The sequence below is a fragment of the Folsomia candida genome, unplaced genomic scaffold (genome assembly GCF_002217175.1).
Source record: "Folsomia candida strain VU population unplaced genomic scaffold, ASM221717v1 Fcan01_Sc011, whole genome shotgun sequence".
In the NCBI taxonomy this organism is placed as follows: Eukaryota; Metazoa; Arthropoda; class Collembola; order Entomobryomorpha; family Isotomidae; genus Folsomia; species Folsomia candida.
This window is the reverse complement of record NW_019091203.1, coordinates 3,933,921-3,949,280: the sequence shown is the minus strand read 5'-3', so window position 1 is coordinate 3,949,280 and position 15,360 is coordinate 3,933,921. Positions and strand designations below refer to the sequence as shown.

General features: G+C 36.1%; 1 protein-coding gene across 2 annotated transcripts; it reads right to left on the bottom strand.

Annotated features, from left to right (window-relative positions):
• Positions 1-1,696: 1,696 nt before the first annotated feature.
• On the bottom strand, positions 1,697-10,526 carry LOC110854826 (electroneutral sodium bicarbonate exchanger 1). 2 transcript variants are annotated; one of them, XM_035855700.1, is made up of 16 exons: positions 10,426-10,526; positions 9,787-9,965; positions 9,289-9,340; positions 8,856-9,126; positions 8,318-8,403; positions 8,068-8,253; positions 7,809-7,997; positions 7,632-7,747; positions 6,839-7,102; positions 6,308-6,473; positions 6,100-6,243; positions 5,107-5,544; positions 3,652-4,028; positions 3,207-3,327; positions 2,428-2,636; positions 1,697-1,939 (listed from the first exon to the last, which is right to left on the bottom strand). In XM_035855700.1, the coding sequence occupies exons 2-16, from the start codon at positions 9,933-9,935 to the stop codon at positions 1,840-1,842; spliced, it is 2,868 nt and encodes a 955-aa protein (XP_035711593.1). In that variant the 5' UTR covers positions 9,936-9,965; positions 10,426-10,526; the 3' UTR covers positions 1,697-1,839. The 2 variants fall into 2 exon arrangements, with proteins under 2 accessions (XP_035711593.1, XP_021958949.1); XM_022103257.2 differs by having other exon boundaries at positions 9,787-9,996; positions 10,426-10,510.
• Between the last annotated feature and the right edge of the window lie 4,834 nt (positions 10,527-15,360).

The window sequence follows — 15,360 nt, the reverse complement described above, 5'->3', positions numbered from 1 at the left end:
TTGTAAAAGTGTGTAATTGTACAGCCTGATTTAACTCTTTCTAGGGATGTAATATGCGAAGATACAACGAAACAAAAATGCGATAAGATTCGAATCCCTTTCAAAAATTTCCATGTGCATTTAAAAACTGTTCATGGAATCCTGGAAAGTGTTGACGGGACGAATATGGTTTGCGACTTTCCTTTTTTATTAAATGGGGACATTTTTGCAAGTAAGAACGCTCCTTTGAAATTGGGAAATTCATACCTGTTAAAGTTGAGTGAAATTTGTGGTGACACAACTGCTTGTGTACAATTTTTTACCAAAAAAAAAGTTATTCAAGGCTGTGTAAAATTTATTCAAGAATCACAATTATAACCAAAGCGGTTAGGTCATATATTGACACCGGGGGTGTTGATTTGACAAATTTTTATTTTGAGTGTATGATATTTACAAAATTAACTTGTGTATTCAAGATCCTGGACATTGCGGCACCCTCGGAATCCTAAAGAAACACGGCCAGACATTACTATTGCATTTCTATAAGGAGGCGAATTCGGTGCACTTTTGGGCAACACTGCTTGGAAATGACAAAACCGCGGAGAAACACTGGTTTCATTTAAATATAAAGAATGGCAAGGGTAATCCAAGAAAGGTATGTACGTGAGTTTCAAGAATTTAATCAATGATGAAAAATATGGTAAAATATGACCGATTTTCTAAGAATGTTATCCAGAAAAAATCGAAATTATATTAGTTAAATTTTTAAATAGATGGATCTATCTTACACGATGCCGGTATTACCGTATCACGGCAATTCCAAACTTGGTGGGGGGATCGTGCATGAAAACTGTGTCACAATTACGTCCTCCTCTGTGACTAAGTTCGGAGTGCGGAAAGAACCTGAGAAATTCCCCAATCTGTTTGTTTTGCCAATTATGTAGGTTTGGTATAGTTTAAAATTTTTCGTCAAAACGTCAAAACTCGATTTTTGCATATTTTTGTAAAATCGTACGTAAATAAACCGTTACAACGAATGTAACCAAGGGGTAAAAGGAGTGTGTTATCCGTCGACCTGAACACCATATTATTATTGTGTTTGTCCGTTCAAAATCTGTTAAAATTTGCATGCCTAACGTGTTTTCAACAATTCTGAACAATTTATAAGATTTAACTATTGATGACCATGTTGTGACCTTTGAGGTCAAATTGGACGTCACCACTAAATTCGGGGTTACATTTCAGTTCAAATTGATACATGTATGCAATTTTACCTTTAAATGAGATTTCAAGATATTTTGACCTTGACGGGTGCGACCTACAGTGTCCATCTTCGATTTCATCCTGTCCTATGATGTTTTTCAAAGTTTCAAGTTTTATATGTCCTTTGGTTCAAAAGCTATCTGAGCTACGGACAGATAGACGGACGGACATAACGATCTTATAAAGGGCTTTCACCCTTTACTATTGGTACATAACCACTATTTTTTACATGCAACGTTATCCCGAATAAGTCTACAGATATGTAGATATTTAACTACCAATTTTTTAAGCCTGCTCAAACTACAATTTACATGATTAGGTCGATGAAACAGAGGTAGACTTTGACCAATTTAGCGAGTGAAAAAGTTGCACAGTTGCCTCCGGAATTTAATTTAAATAAATTTGATTAACACTGCAAAATTACGGTTAAATCTTAGTACATGATGCCTAAATATTTTCGGTATACTAACTCGCCCTCTCGGCGACATTTTTATTTAACTTTATTTACAATTCATCCTTAGGTTCTAAATTCTTATTCAAATATTTAACAACGTTAGTACATATCATTAAAAGTAAGCTTTTTTGAGCATTCTCATGTTACTCTGATTCTTCAATGATGTCCAAGTCACGGTCAGTCGTCCCAACAGGGACGGCGTCTTCCTCCTCTTCTTCCACAGGCGTGTCAAAACTGTACGTTCTGCGAATTACAATTTTGGTAGAATTTACTGCAGTTCGGCCTTTTTATACTTTTTATAGTGCACGTAGGCCTTTATAAAATTAAGCATTTACTGCAGACAGGCCTTTATAAAATTAAGCATTGACTGCAGACAGGCCTTTATAAATTTAAGCATTGACTGCAGACAGGCCTTTATAAAATTAAGCATTGACTGCAGACAGGCCTTTATAAAATTAAGCATTGACTGCAGACAGGCCTTTATAAATTTAAGCATTGACTGCAGACAGGCCTTTATAAAATTAAGCATTTACTGCAGACAGGCCTTTATAAAATTAAGCATTGACTGCACTTAGGATTAGGCGTTTGTATAATTAGCACGACGATATGTGTAAAACATGGAGTTTCCATCATACTTAATTCATCGCGTCATAATCAGGTGACTTAATGGGTACATACAACTTGTATGTACGAAACTCAATCAAATATTTAAATTAGGGTCCATCCCTTACCGTATTTTCTCTTCGGGTTCTTTCTCATTCTCCATTTTCGTCACCGCCGGACTTCTTGGCGGGGCCGTGCTAGCCAGCTTTTTTGGCGGGGGTACTGTTTTCTTGGTTTTTTTACGTTTCGAATCCGGCAGCAAATCGTCCAAAGCTTGGAGTTCTTTTTGAGTGAAAATGTAATCCAGCAGCTTGCGAACGACCATCATCACTACCAACTGAAAACGAGAAATAGATAAAACTTGGATTAGCAAAGATTAGTAAATATTCTGTACGCAATAATTCCAGAAAAAGTATTTGAACGAGTGAGTAACTTAAAGAAACTCAGAATGTAGTTTTTTGTTTAAAATAACACTGTGGGTATTCACGTCAATTTCTTAAAAGCCGTAAACCTCGCTTCGCAACTTTGCGATTTTTGCGAAGATTTGCGATGCGACAACGAATCAGATTGCTTTATTTTTTTTGCGAAACATACAAAGCAAAAGGGCATCTACATATTATCGTCGTAAAATATCTCGTCGTCCAAGAAATTTTAATTAAAATTTTCAGAAATGTGCCCAGACAACCTTAAACTAACTCGGTGAAATGAGTTATGTTTAAAGTTGTTCAGGTAATATGTATTTTGGGCGTTCAGGACATCGATTTCGCAAAGTTGCGAAGATGTGTTGCGAAACGACCTTTTTAAATGACGTGAATACCCACACTGTTTTTAAGAGTGTTATTTATACATACATGAACATATACATGATGGTCAACATGCGTTTTACACATTAGAATTTTGTTCTTACCATTAAGGGAAACAGTATTGCTGTTGCTTTCATAGATTTGATTACCCACAGCAGAATCAGACAAAGGAGTTGAATCAGTGTGAATAGGTGGACCCTCGCCAAGGGGACGTTTCTCAAATATCTGCACGTACATAATTCTTAAGTTTAAGTACGCCAAAAAATAATAATATGTACAAAAACTATTATCATACATAATTAAAAATAATGTTATCATTTCTTAAATTATGAATAGTATTACTTTTATGGAAGTAAGTAAATGCACTATATTTACTTTAGTAAATTTACGTAGGATTTAGTACATTTTACGTAATATTCTATTTACTTATTTTACCTACTTCACAGTGCATTTATTTTCACAGGGGTAACATTAGTTTTAAGAGTGTATTAGGTAAATTTGCAAATTTGTAACTTTTAAGTTTAAAGCGTTTCTTAAAAAATTCCTTACCCGTGATCCGGTTGGTATTTTAGTGGCATTGCGAAAAGCAGGATCCTCTCGAAAAGTTCCATCCTCATCAGAGCGGAGAATCCCATGTATAGAAACACCCCGTAGAGAACCGGCATCGGCACAAATTTCAAAATTGGTGTTAAAAGGACAGATAGTCCAACTGAGAGGAAGACCAAAACGTTCGAAACTCGCTGCTCACGAACACCTAAAAAGCGCGGTTTCTCCCCTGGCGCGGCAGATTCGGATTCCATTTTTAGGGAATTTACATTCGTGAGGCTTTCCACGGTGGCCGCGCAAAACCAGGGTAGCCCAAGGAACGAGTTGATGCAAATTAATCCAGCCAAAAGGAACAGGTCGAGATGGTAGCCACACCCTTTCTGAAAAAGTTTTAAGAAACACATGTAACCTGAAACAAATTTTGACACATGTGAAACTCGAAAAGACTGACTTCTTGGTTTTCGCCGTTACATTGGGCATATTCACACAAACAAGTTTCACGTGCACTCTTAAAGCTAACAATGGAGGCGCAAACCATGTTCAGCCCAGATAATTTTTTGACCTTCTTAGTTTGAAAGAGCAAGTCTATACAAACAACATTTGGTTCGGCACTTGGGCAGATGCGCAAATTTCAGCACGCTATGGGCGCCGCAAGTTCGCAAAAACGCACGATTTTTCGGGCAATGCCCAGCGCGAGCTCAACTTTGTGCGTTTTTGCGAACTTGCGGCGCCCATAACGTGCTGAAATTTGCGCATCTGCCCAAGTGCCGAACCAAATGTTGCTTGTATAGACTTGCTCTTTCAAACTAATATGTAAGGTCAAAAAATTATCTGGGCTGAACGTGGTTTGCGCCTCCATTGTAAGTAAGGTTTCTCTTTTAAAGAGTAAAAACGAAAACTGAGTTCATAATTAAGTAAACTGTACAAAATTCAGAGTAAAATTTACTTTTTAATATTAAGTTACCGTTACTCTATGATTAGTATAAATATGTAAATACTTGTTTAGAATTTAGAGTGGATTTACTTCGAAAATGGTAACATTATTTTTAAGAGTGTATCACACCCTTCCGAAACATGAGTCTACCCATTGGCAAATTTGCTGATAAGTTGAAATAGCTAAAATTTGCTGAAGTTTACACCTTTATATTTATATCAAAAAATCATGTACTCGTATATACGAATCTGCATATTCTCAAATTCTAACTTCAATGATTAAAAGATGTCAGAGAAATTCAGTTATCACTCATAAAAATAATGTAACTCATTCAAAAGTAATTGTAGTCTCGATTTTAAATTAAGCAAATTATGTATCCTCACAAATGTCAACTTGATAGAGAGTAAAATTTACTGTGGATTCAGAATAGTCTGCTTAATATAGATTTAAGGTTGTATTTACATAAAGGGTAGCATTATTTTTAAGAGAGTATACATATTTCTATTGAAAACGTCACCACTTACCCTCAACTTGTGATCCTTCCTGTTCACAATAACTGCAGTGATTTGCTGATCCATAAAAATCAAAATCGTTGCCAACAATGCGGGCAAAATGGCGGCGAAAATGCTCCAAAATGGATTTTTCCCGAACGGGCTGATCACCCAGCCTCGTTCGTCCGACGTGGGCGCAAACTTGTCAGGAACGACTAATTTCGGGGTTTGAATCCCAACCAGGAAGTCGACCAGAGTGCACGCCCCGATTGCCAAAACGACCGAAAAATCGGACACAATGTAGCGAAACGCGGTCGGGAAGAAGGGTGAGACGCGAAATTCTTTTAGCATAAAAGAGACGAAGAATGTGCCAAAAAAGAGGAGGAGAGACATTAAGAAGACCGTTTGGTTGGTCTGGGCTTGCAGCGAGGTGATCAAGGGGTGTGGTTCGGTTGTCGAATTTGCATAATCCTGTGGACCAAATTGATTTTAGTTTGGGTAAAATCTGGCATTTTTCAAGTCGCAAAAGACTTCGAAACTTAAGGTTGCATTTAGTGACGACTTGATCTGTCATAGATTTTTAGTCTCACTCCACCCCTGTTCAATATCATTGAAGTGCAAGATTTTTGAAATGCATAAGTTTCATGACTTTGGAGGTAAATTCAGCCTTTAATAATGTTTTTATGGAATTTTTAATACCACAAAACTATTGACTTAAAATAATTTGCACTTCATGTGCCCAAAAATTACCTACAAAATTACTTAATTCGCTAATTTCTATAAAAAAATTATAGTTTTGTAACACCAAAAATTTACTTCGTATAAAAATATTTATCCTAAAACTCATAAAACTTATTCCATCTGAAGAATTTGCATTTAAATACACTGAATAAAGGTAGAATGAGATTTCAATTCTATGCTGGAGCCATTCCATCTTAAAGGAACAATGCTATTTTTGCCTTGCGTGAAAAATTCTAAGTCCAGATTTTTAAAATTTCAATCAAAATTAACAAAAAAATTATTCACATTATCCACAGCAAATTCCCAATTCCAAGGTACTGCACCCTCCGTGATATTATTGTCCAGGTCCTCTCCATTGGAATCCGTATAATTTCCGAACGATCCGATATCATGGTCAATGTTTCTAATCAGCATCACATTTTTTACGGCCTGTCACCGAAAAAAATTGAAATTTTAAATATTTTCAATTATCAATTTTATACTTTCAAATTACCTCGACCATGAAAATGACCGCGATCAAGGTGGCAAAGTCATCCTCGGTAAATCTCGTGATGTACGAAACGAGCGAACTTGCATCCAAGGCGACGAGCACGACCAAAATCGCGGCTATCCAGACGCCCACCCATAACCGAAACTCGAGATAATCCAGCCCGTTAGATCTTAATAAATTTGAATAAATTGCCTAAATACATGTTCACACTGTTATGGACTGTGATTTAAAAGTATACTATTTTTGATATGTCTTTCCCATGCAGAATTGAGTCTAATTATAAAATACGAACCATCGCAATCTGAAATATTCACTTATCTAGATATTGATTTCTCAGGATTTAAGCTGCTACCACGTGGTATTCAAATTTTTGCCGGTGATTCAAAATTTGCTACTAATATAAGGTAAAAGTTTAATACCGAACTATTAATGCCGTATTACTTGTCAATACAACTTTGATACAGTCATAAATTAATACTGCTTGGTACAATTTTAATACCGGATTTCTAAGAGTGCATTAATCCATTCACTTACTCAGAAAAGTGGACCAAAATTGTTTCAAACACGAGCACGGGTCCCGTCGACCCCAAAATGAGCAAGGGTTGACCGGAAAATAGTGCAAATCCGACGCCACATAACGCTCCCGCCATCATAGTTTCAATTGTCCCCATGTAATTGTGCGTGGCTAGGCCCATAAGCCCGCCAAACGTGATGATCGGGGTGAGACAGGCAAAATAGAGGAACAACCAGGTCGCCAGACATTGCAGTGATAAGGCATCCGTTATGTCAGATTTATACCTGGAATGAGGCATCCAATAAGATACTTATCAATAATTCTACGTATATCCTAATTTATTTCCAAAAAAACTAATTTTCGCGTCATCGTCAAACGAATTATCTGATAATACAGAGGTAGCCAAAATAATGATCAGATAAGTCAGCTTAAAAATCTGAAGCAGGAAATTACGTTTTTTTTTAAATTAAGCTATCGACCTCTTTTTAGATTAACTTTTGCAAAAAATTATTCGCAAATTGGTTTCTAAATAATTTTATCCACATTACACACACATGTGATTTTTTTATACTTTTCATGCCGTGACTATAAAAGTTTGCAAGCGGGTGTACCAAATTGTTGGAAATGCTTGGCTCAGCAATTTAAGCAAATACAAATTTTGCAAATATTTGGCCACTCTTAGATACGAAACCTTACGCTTTGCAATCAAGAATGCGCAAAAACTTTAGAATTTTTCATATATTAACGGCTTTTCATTTCAAGTATATTTGTATGTACATATGAAATTAGCAAAATCGTCAAATGGTCCCTCACCAAGGTAACTTCCTCTTAACATCGTTGTACAATCCGCCAAATAATTTCCCACTCCGAACCAGCCCTGTATCTTCTGGGTTGTCCTCCTCATCCGAATCTTCGTCGCCACTTCCGTCCTGAAAATAATTTGCAAATTTGCAAATCTATCTCACACTCTGAAAAAACTATGCTACCCACTTTAGCCTGCGGTTCCAGCCTGATAGACGCATCCCACGAGGCCGGTGGCAAAAGTGATGTCGATTTTTGAAATGCTTCCAACGCTTGCAAAATCTGTCCGGGTTTGTCCGCTTTGTACGCGGCGGATCGGAACCTGGGATCCGTAAACATGGTCCCGACGGCTCTGCCAATCTCGTAGAAATCCATTTCCTGCATGAGAAAAAATTCGCAAAGTTTGCAAATTATTTTTGCAAAAAAAATCTCTGTTTCGTTTACTTACCACCGGGGCCAGTAGGACGAACAAGAATCTCGTCGGCAGCGGGACTTCGGTCAAATTCCCGAGCACGACGGCTTCCCCTAATCGCAAAAAGGCGGCGATTGGAACTTGCAAAAAATACAGTTGTCCCACCATCACGTTGACACATTCCGCGTTGGACGCAATTTTTCGCATGAATTGCAAGTTTTTCTAGAAATTGGGATATTTCCGTTAATCATTTCTTTAAATTGGCATCTAAAATATTTATAAATACCTCTTCGTCATCCTTTTTTGGCAAATGGTGATGATAAACGACTGAGGAAAGGCTGGTTCTCCGATGTTGAAGCATGTGCGGCTCCACTACAAAAATTTGCAAAAATGAATAAATTACGAAGCATTGATTTTATTTTGCTTGGTGGTGCATCGCTTCAAATAAAGTTTTAAACACTATTTATGTAACCCAAATCGGGCAAAAATTGCAGATTTTGCAGGAACCAGAGAAAATTCAACCTCTTGAAAAATATCTGGAAACCTTATCCTTAAAAATTTTCATCATTTTTTCCACTACTGGGGCACTATTAGAAAAGTTTACATTACACACTTAAAAATAATGTTACGAATTTTAAAAGAATATATACACTCGATTTAAAATTAAGTACACTATTTTTATTAAAGTTCGAGTAACGTTAGAAATAAGTTTACTATGAATGTAGCTTATAAATATTTACTTAATATAAAATTGAGAATTTTTCAAAAAGTTTAAATTATCTTTAAGCGTGCGTAACAAATTTTTTAACGAAACGCTTACACACGTTTTGGTTTATGGACTTCTTGCTTCTTCCTTTTTTGAAAAAGCCCGCTCTCCTCGTAGTGATGGACTTTAGGTCGCAACAAAGTTTGGAGGATCTTGGCCCTGTGCATCTCCTCAATCGAGCCCTGCGCCGCCCAACGTTCGACCAGCTGGCGAAAAGTCTTCCCCTCCCCGTCCCCCGTGTCGAAGTCGAGATCCACAATTATCGCGCCCGAATCGAATCCCTTTCTCAAATCGTGAATCGCTTGAGCCTTCACGGTCGGCACGAATGGCTGTTAAACATAAAAATTCATTTTGATCTCAGTGTTATGTGCTACGTATGTACATATTTAGCGTCAAAAAGTACTAAATATTTACATACTTATGTAAAATTACATTTCGCAATTTTTCGAAAATAATTTTAAGATTGGGTAATTGTTTTAACCGTTTCTCACCTTCGACCATCGTTTCCCACCTTGTTCCACGTTCTCTTCATATTTCACCCACCTTTCAATTAAAGATTTAACGTTTAAGGTAGAAATAATAATAATGTCAATTCCATTACAGTTCAACACTACCACAAAAATACAAGGAATTTCAATCTATGTCTACAAAATTCTAGCGTTTTGAAAATTTAATGCACTATCAACTCCAAATTAAGCCAACTGCACTAAATCCAGAGTAAGCTATCAAGATTTGGTAATAAAATATTTAGAATTGGGACTGTAGTTATATTTTTAGATTGGGGGTGCATTAGTTTTAAGTGTGCCCTGCACAATTTTATAAAATTTATCTAATTCCGTGCACAGCTGTATCAATGATTTATCAAGAATGTAGGGCGACAGATTTTACTTAGAAAATTATAAATGTGGGCCAAATTTTGCAGAAAAAGTGCAAAGTTACATATATGTACATATATAATCATCTACTCGCAAAAAATCATATGTACATACCTTGAAGCTTCTCGCCATTCCTCTCTACCCAACGAGTTGAAATGCATCATCTCCACGAACAAGGGGTACTCCTCGTCGTCTCCTTCCCCTTCAAGGATCCCCTCAAAAAAGGCGTCCTTTTCCGCATTGTTGTTCGCCTTATCCTTCATCTCCGCAAAAAAACTGGGGCACAATAATCACTACTCGAAAAAATCACAATATTTGCCAAATCTGTAACACCACGTTTGTTAAAACAAATAACAATTATTTAATGATGACCATGGGGCGGATATGTATTTATTATCAACTTTATCACTCGAAATATTTCCAGGTTTTCGGATAAATGTAAGTTTTTAAATTAATATTTTCACTATTGGAAACCTACGTAAGTCTTTGACATGCTTTTTGCAAAAGTGCATACAAATATTTGGCAAATATTTCAACGATACCAGAAGTAACTTTTTTCCTTCAAAAAATTGCAAATTAAAAAAAAATGTACAGCATCGTATTAAAAAATGAAAATGTGAACATATATGTTTTTTTGTAAATATTATATAAAAAATTTTGCCCGTATTTATTAAATCTAAAATATGTGCATATTTCAGCGATTTGGCTTATTTAAATACATATCCACCCTTTGATGGCGACACTCACACGCACCTTGCAAAAATGTGCAATAAAATAAATTTTTATTTTGCACGACACAACAACTTCCTCCCTTCCTAGCCACCTACTCGGTCCGGACTGGGTCTGCTGGTTAAGAAAACATCCACTTTAGCTTGGCCAGGGATGGTCAATTTGTCTCATTTTTTATTCATTAATTCATCCTCGTTTAGCCGGACGCGTACATAACTCAGTTTGTCAGATCTTATAATTTAAGCTGTAAATTTGAGTCTCAAATTAGAACTGGCAACTATTTTGTTTTGCTGGTAGCAGATTTTCCTGCATAAAGGATGTCATTAATTTTTTAGCCAAGTAAAGGCCAAGCTTTTCATAAAGTTTTGGGTGTTAAGATGGGACATGTAAGTCACGTGAGTCGGAAAATCGGTCACGCACTTTTGCACGGTCCGACGCATGATAATTTTCCGAATTTAAATTCACTTTGGCAAATGCACTTCTAAAAATAACACCTTTTCTTAGAAAGGAAGAAGAGCAGATTGCAATTAGTCCGTTGTGCACAAGGTAACTAAAAAATATGTACGAATGCCACAACATAACAGAAAAGACAAACTTTTCTGCCAGGGTTCGCAAAATGTGCGATATTTTAGCCAGTTTGTAAATAAATATCTGAATAAGTACTGACATAAATTACTTGTTTTTTTGCAGGCAGAGATCATAATTTACTCGTCAAATAGTTCCGCAATTGATATTACATCATTATTACGTAAATTCATACGTCCAATTCTAAGAAAATCAAGAAACTATGGTTGGTTTTTTATAGTTAGACCAAATTCTTCATAATAATAAACATATACAAGTAATTACGGGTTTTTCATGAGACATTTTTCAAATTTCCTGACAAAAATATTTTTTCGAGATAATATTTAAACCTACTTTTCGAAATACATATACATGCCTACATAAATATGTAATATTATCCGATACAAAATCGTGTCAAATTTCAAATCTCTGCAGAGAAGAGTACACGCATACACTCTTAATAGCTCGGTAAAGTCACGCAGGTAATGATTTCTCGGTAATGAATTTGGTAATAATATGTATTTTACCAGGTAGTAAAAATTCGTTGTCATGATGGGTAAACTTTATTATCAAGCCATTACCACACCGTACAAGTTATCATTACCACTTTGGTAGAGTCGTATATTTGTGCTTTTCGGTAATATTTATTACCAGATTATTTACAATGAATTGTCCAGGTTTATTAACTCTTTTTTCTTTAATTGTGCGTAACGCAACCCTGTTCTTTCCTCGGCACGTAGTCGTATCCCATGACCAGATTATGTATGCATTTTGCCACATAATCAGCTCCAGAAGACACATCCCAGCAGGCGCCGCATCAATTGGAGGAATTAACGCCAATTGTGAAATACTTGCTAATTTGTTCCTCACCACATTAAAGACAAGCTCACTCACTCCTGCTTAAAAAAGTTATGATTTATGGCACTTCCTTCCTTACGATGCTTCAAGTTAAGGGGCCTTTCACAAATTATTTATGGAAACGTCGATATATGTATGTATCACATTATAAAAAACTGACCTTTAGACCATATAAAAATTGCAGGCGAAATTTTTAATTACAATTTTGGTATACATAGTTTAGCAAAATATTACTAACAATGGAGGCACAAACCATGTTCAGCCCAGATAATTTTTTGACCTTATTAGTTTGAAAGAGCATGTCTTTACAAACAACTTTTGGTTCGGCACTTGGGCAGATGCGCAAATTTCAGCACGTTATGGGCGCCGCAAGTTCGCAAAAACCCACGATTTTTCGGGCAATGCCCAGCGCGAGCTCAACTTCGTGCGTTTTTGCGAACTTGCGGCGCCCATAACGTGCTGAAATTTGCGCATCTGCCCAAGTGCCGAACCAAATGTTGCTTGTATAGACTTGCTCTTTCAAACTAATAAGGTAAAAAAATTATCTGGGCTGAACATGGTTTGCGCCTCCATTGTAAGTAGATTTGAATCTTGAGAAATTTTTTTAAATACATTTTGATACTTTTCTAAAAAAAAAATTCGCTATAATCAAGTTTGTTCATAAATTTGTAATTATCTATTTTTTACAATTTAAAGTAATATTATTTAGAGCCAATTTTGAAACCTGGTCACTACAGAAACCCAAAAATACATATATCAATTTAAAAATACGGAGTGGCATCACCACGCTATTAAAATCTTTTAATCTTTCAACGGTTCATGCAAGCTTACAACCATCAAAGAACTGCGGCTGATTAATCTAAATTAGTCGGCCCGAGATTCAAATCATTTATCATCACTTTAAATTTATTAATCTCAGAATGAAAGAAACTGCTTCAATCTAGTCGATATCTAAATATAAACCGGTTTTCGTACCATATAACGAGACGAGTCCGATGACATTAAAAGGAAAAAAAAATTCCATGTAAAGTAAACAACGAGATAACAAAATTCATGGATAAAACTTGTAATTTTACTGGCTTGTTGGTAAGGGGCCGATCATAAAACATGTAAGCAAAAATTACAATTTTATAGATCTCGCACTCCCTCTTTAACATGTCACATATCATTCCAGCTAGACATGCACCGAGTACTCGGGGCTGCCGAGTACTCGGCAGGTTTTGGCCGTGTTCTCACTACTCGGACTTGGCCGAGTATTTTTGCGTGCTCGGCCGAGTATTCCTTCAATTTTTATATGCATCCAGTACCACTTTACCCGGTACCTACACCGAGCAGTTCGAATTATCCATCATGTGATTTTTGCAATTAATATCAAACTTACTTGAAAAATGCATCCATGAAATTTGTTAATTCTATCCGGTAATCAACTTTAATCGAACTGTTGGAACAGGAAGAAGAATCAGTAGCTTCACGTGATTCCGTCCACCAGTTCTCAAAATAAAGGTATTGGTAATTAAATATTATGTAAACAATGATTTTTTTTATGATGTTTTTAACAATTTACTCGGTGGCCTAGCCTTGCTCGGTATTCGATTGCCGAGTTTTGCTCGGTGCTCGGCAAACGAGCAGAAACGAGTACTCGGCAAAAATATAGAGGGTGTTCCGGAAGTAATGCAACTTTGGTCAAATGCACATATAAACTCAACGAATGAATTTTTTAAAGCGAAATTTTGGTCAGAAAGGGACAAAGGTTAAAGCTAATTAAGTTTTGCTTCCAATGGTCCGTACACCCCTTCCGCCAAATTTGGAGACGTTTTTGTTGGGCGCTCACAACTAGTGCTTCGCCACTGTTTTTGGTCACCTTTTTTGAGATTTTTGACCACATGTGTTGAAATAAGTTCAAATTTTTGACTGAAGTTTTTCGATTACAATATTTTTTCTAGGATAGGAACTAAAATTGTTCAATAGGTCTTGTATTTGGCAAATTTGGGAACGTTGTTCACCTCTATCATGTTAATTGCATTTGATCCGTTTTAAGGCGGAGCGTGATACTTTGGCTTATATTTAATTTCCAGTTTTGCATAAATGGTTTTCTTGAAGGTGGGAGAGTTGTATTATGTGCAAATAAAAGCATTTTGATAATCTGAGCAGTAAATCGTCTTGTACAGGACGATCAATTTTGGTTAATTTTAATTACTTCAGGTCAAGGATTTTTTCTGCCCTCCTGCTTGCTACTTTTATTTTACTCTTGACTATATTTATAAGCTTCTAGAACCTTCTAGGATTTGATGTCCAACTTCTAAGCTTTCAAATAATGTATGGTGTTCGGTGAGAACTTCAAGTACTTCAGCGAATTTCGCTCCGACATAACAAATTTCTATCTACACGAAGTTTATTACTTTCGGGGCTGCCACACGAATGTACCGACCAGATATTTTTTGCGATTAGTCTTTTTTTGCAGCTCATACCTTAGTATAACACAACAAATCGTCACTTTTGGAATTTCTTATTTTTTAAAGTGAACACAGCTCAATTTCTTGGAGCGCGTAACCACTTTTTCGAGGTAGTGGCAGACGATGGTTGCGAGTTGCTTGGTGGTATTTGACCTCATTTTGGAACGGATAGAGATATCGACTTCTGGTTTTCGGATTCTACTAGATAAATGTGTGGACTACAATATTCACCCAATTTCGAATTTGGGGCAAATTGATACCCTTGGATATATGCATTTTACCAAAGTTGCATTACTTCCGGAACACCCTCTAACCGAGCGCTCGGTGCTCGGCCGAGTCGACTTTTTCGGTACTCGGTGCATGTCTAATTCCAGCATCTTATCCCCCTCCTCTCTCCGTCCTCCTCTCGCGTTAAATAATTTATGAACGGCCCCTCATACTGATTCTCGTATTTTGAGAAATTTAAGTGTCATGGACATACAGAGGACATATATTTTTTAATGTACAGGGTGGTTTAAAAGTCAGGTTACAATGGAAAATTTTTCAATGGGAAAAATTCGTAAATTTCCATTAGTTACGGGTTACGGATTGAGATTTTTATTAATTTTTATCAGAACTCATGGAACACTGATGACAAAATTCTTAAAATATTTAATTTCAGAGGCAAAATTTCTGTAACTAGTGGAGATTTGTGAATTTTTCCCATTGAAAAATTTTCCATTGTAACCTGACATTTAAACCACCCTGTATGATATCACGAATACCATAAATCACTTTGGAAGGAGGTTAGAAATCGTACATAAATACGTCATTTTGGATACTTGCTTATTACGAAACTGGAAAAATTAAGAACTACTTATTCTTACAATTAGATATTACTGGAATTTTTATTGATAATTTAAACCAATTACTTGATTATAACTCGTATTTACATACATTATAATTTTGACAAGTCTCAATCGTTTCTAATATTTAAATGGTACGGATTAATATGTACATTTGAATCATGATTTTCGTCATGTTTATTTAAAAATTCGAAAACATATCCAATTATTTATATATGTAGAAGACTTAATCATCCTAT

Coding starts and splice junctions, on each gene's coding strand:
- LOC110854826 (XM_035855700.1), bottom strand. CDS start 9,935: ATGAAGGATAAGGCGAACAACAATGCGGAAAAGGACGCCTTTTTTGAG. Junction 8,404..8,855: donor AGAAGTCCATAAACCAAAAC/GTGTGTAAGCGT, acceptor AAATTTTTGTAG/TGGAGCCGCACATGCTTCAA. Junction 8,254..8,317: donor CAAAAAAGGATGACGAAGAG/GTATTTATAAAT, acceptor CCCAATTTCTAG/AAAAACTTGCAATTCATGCG.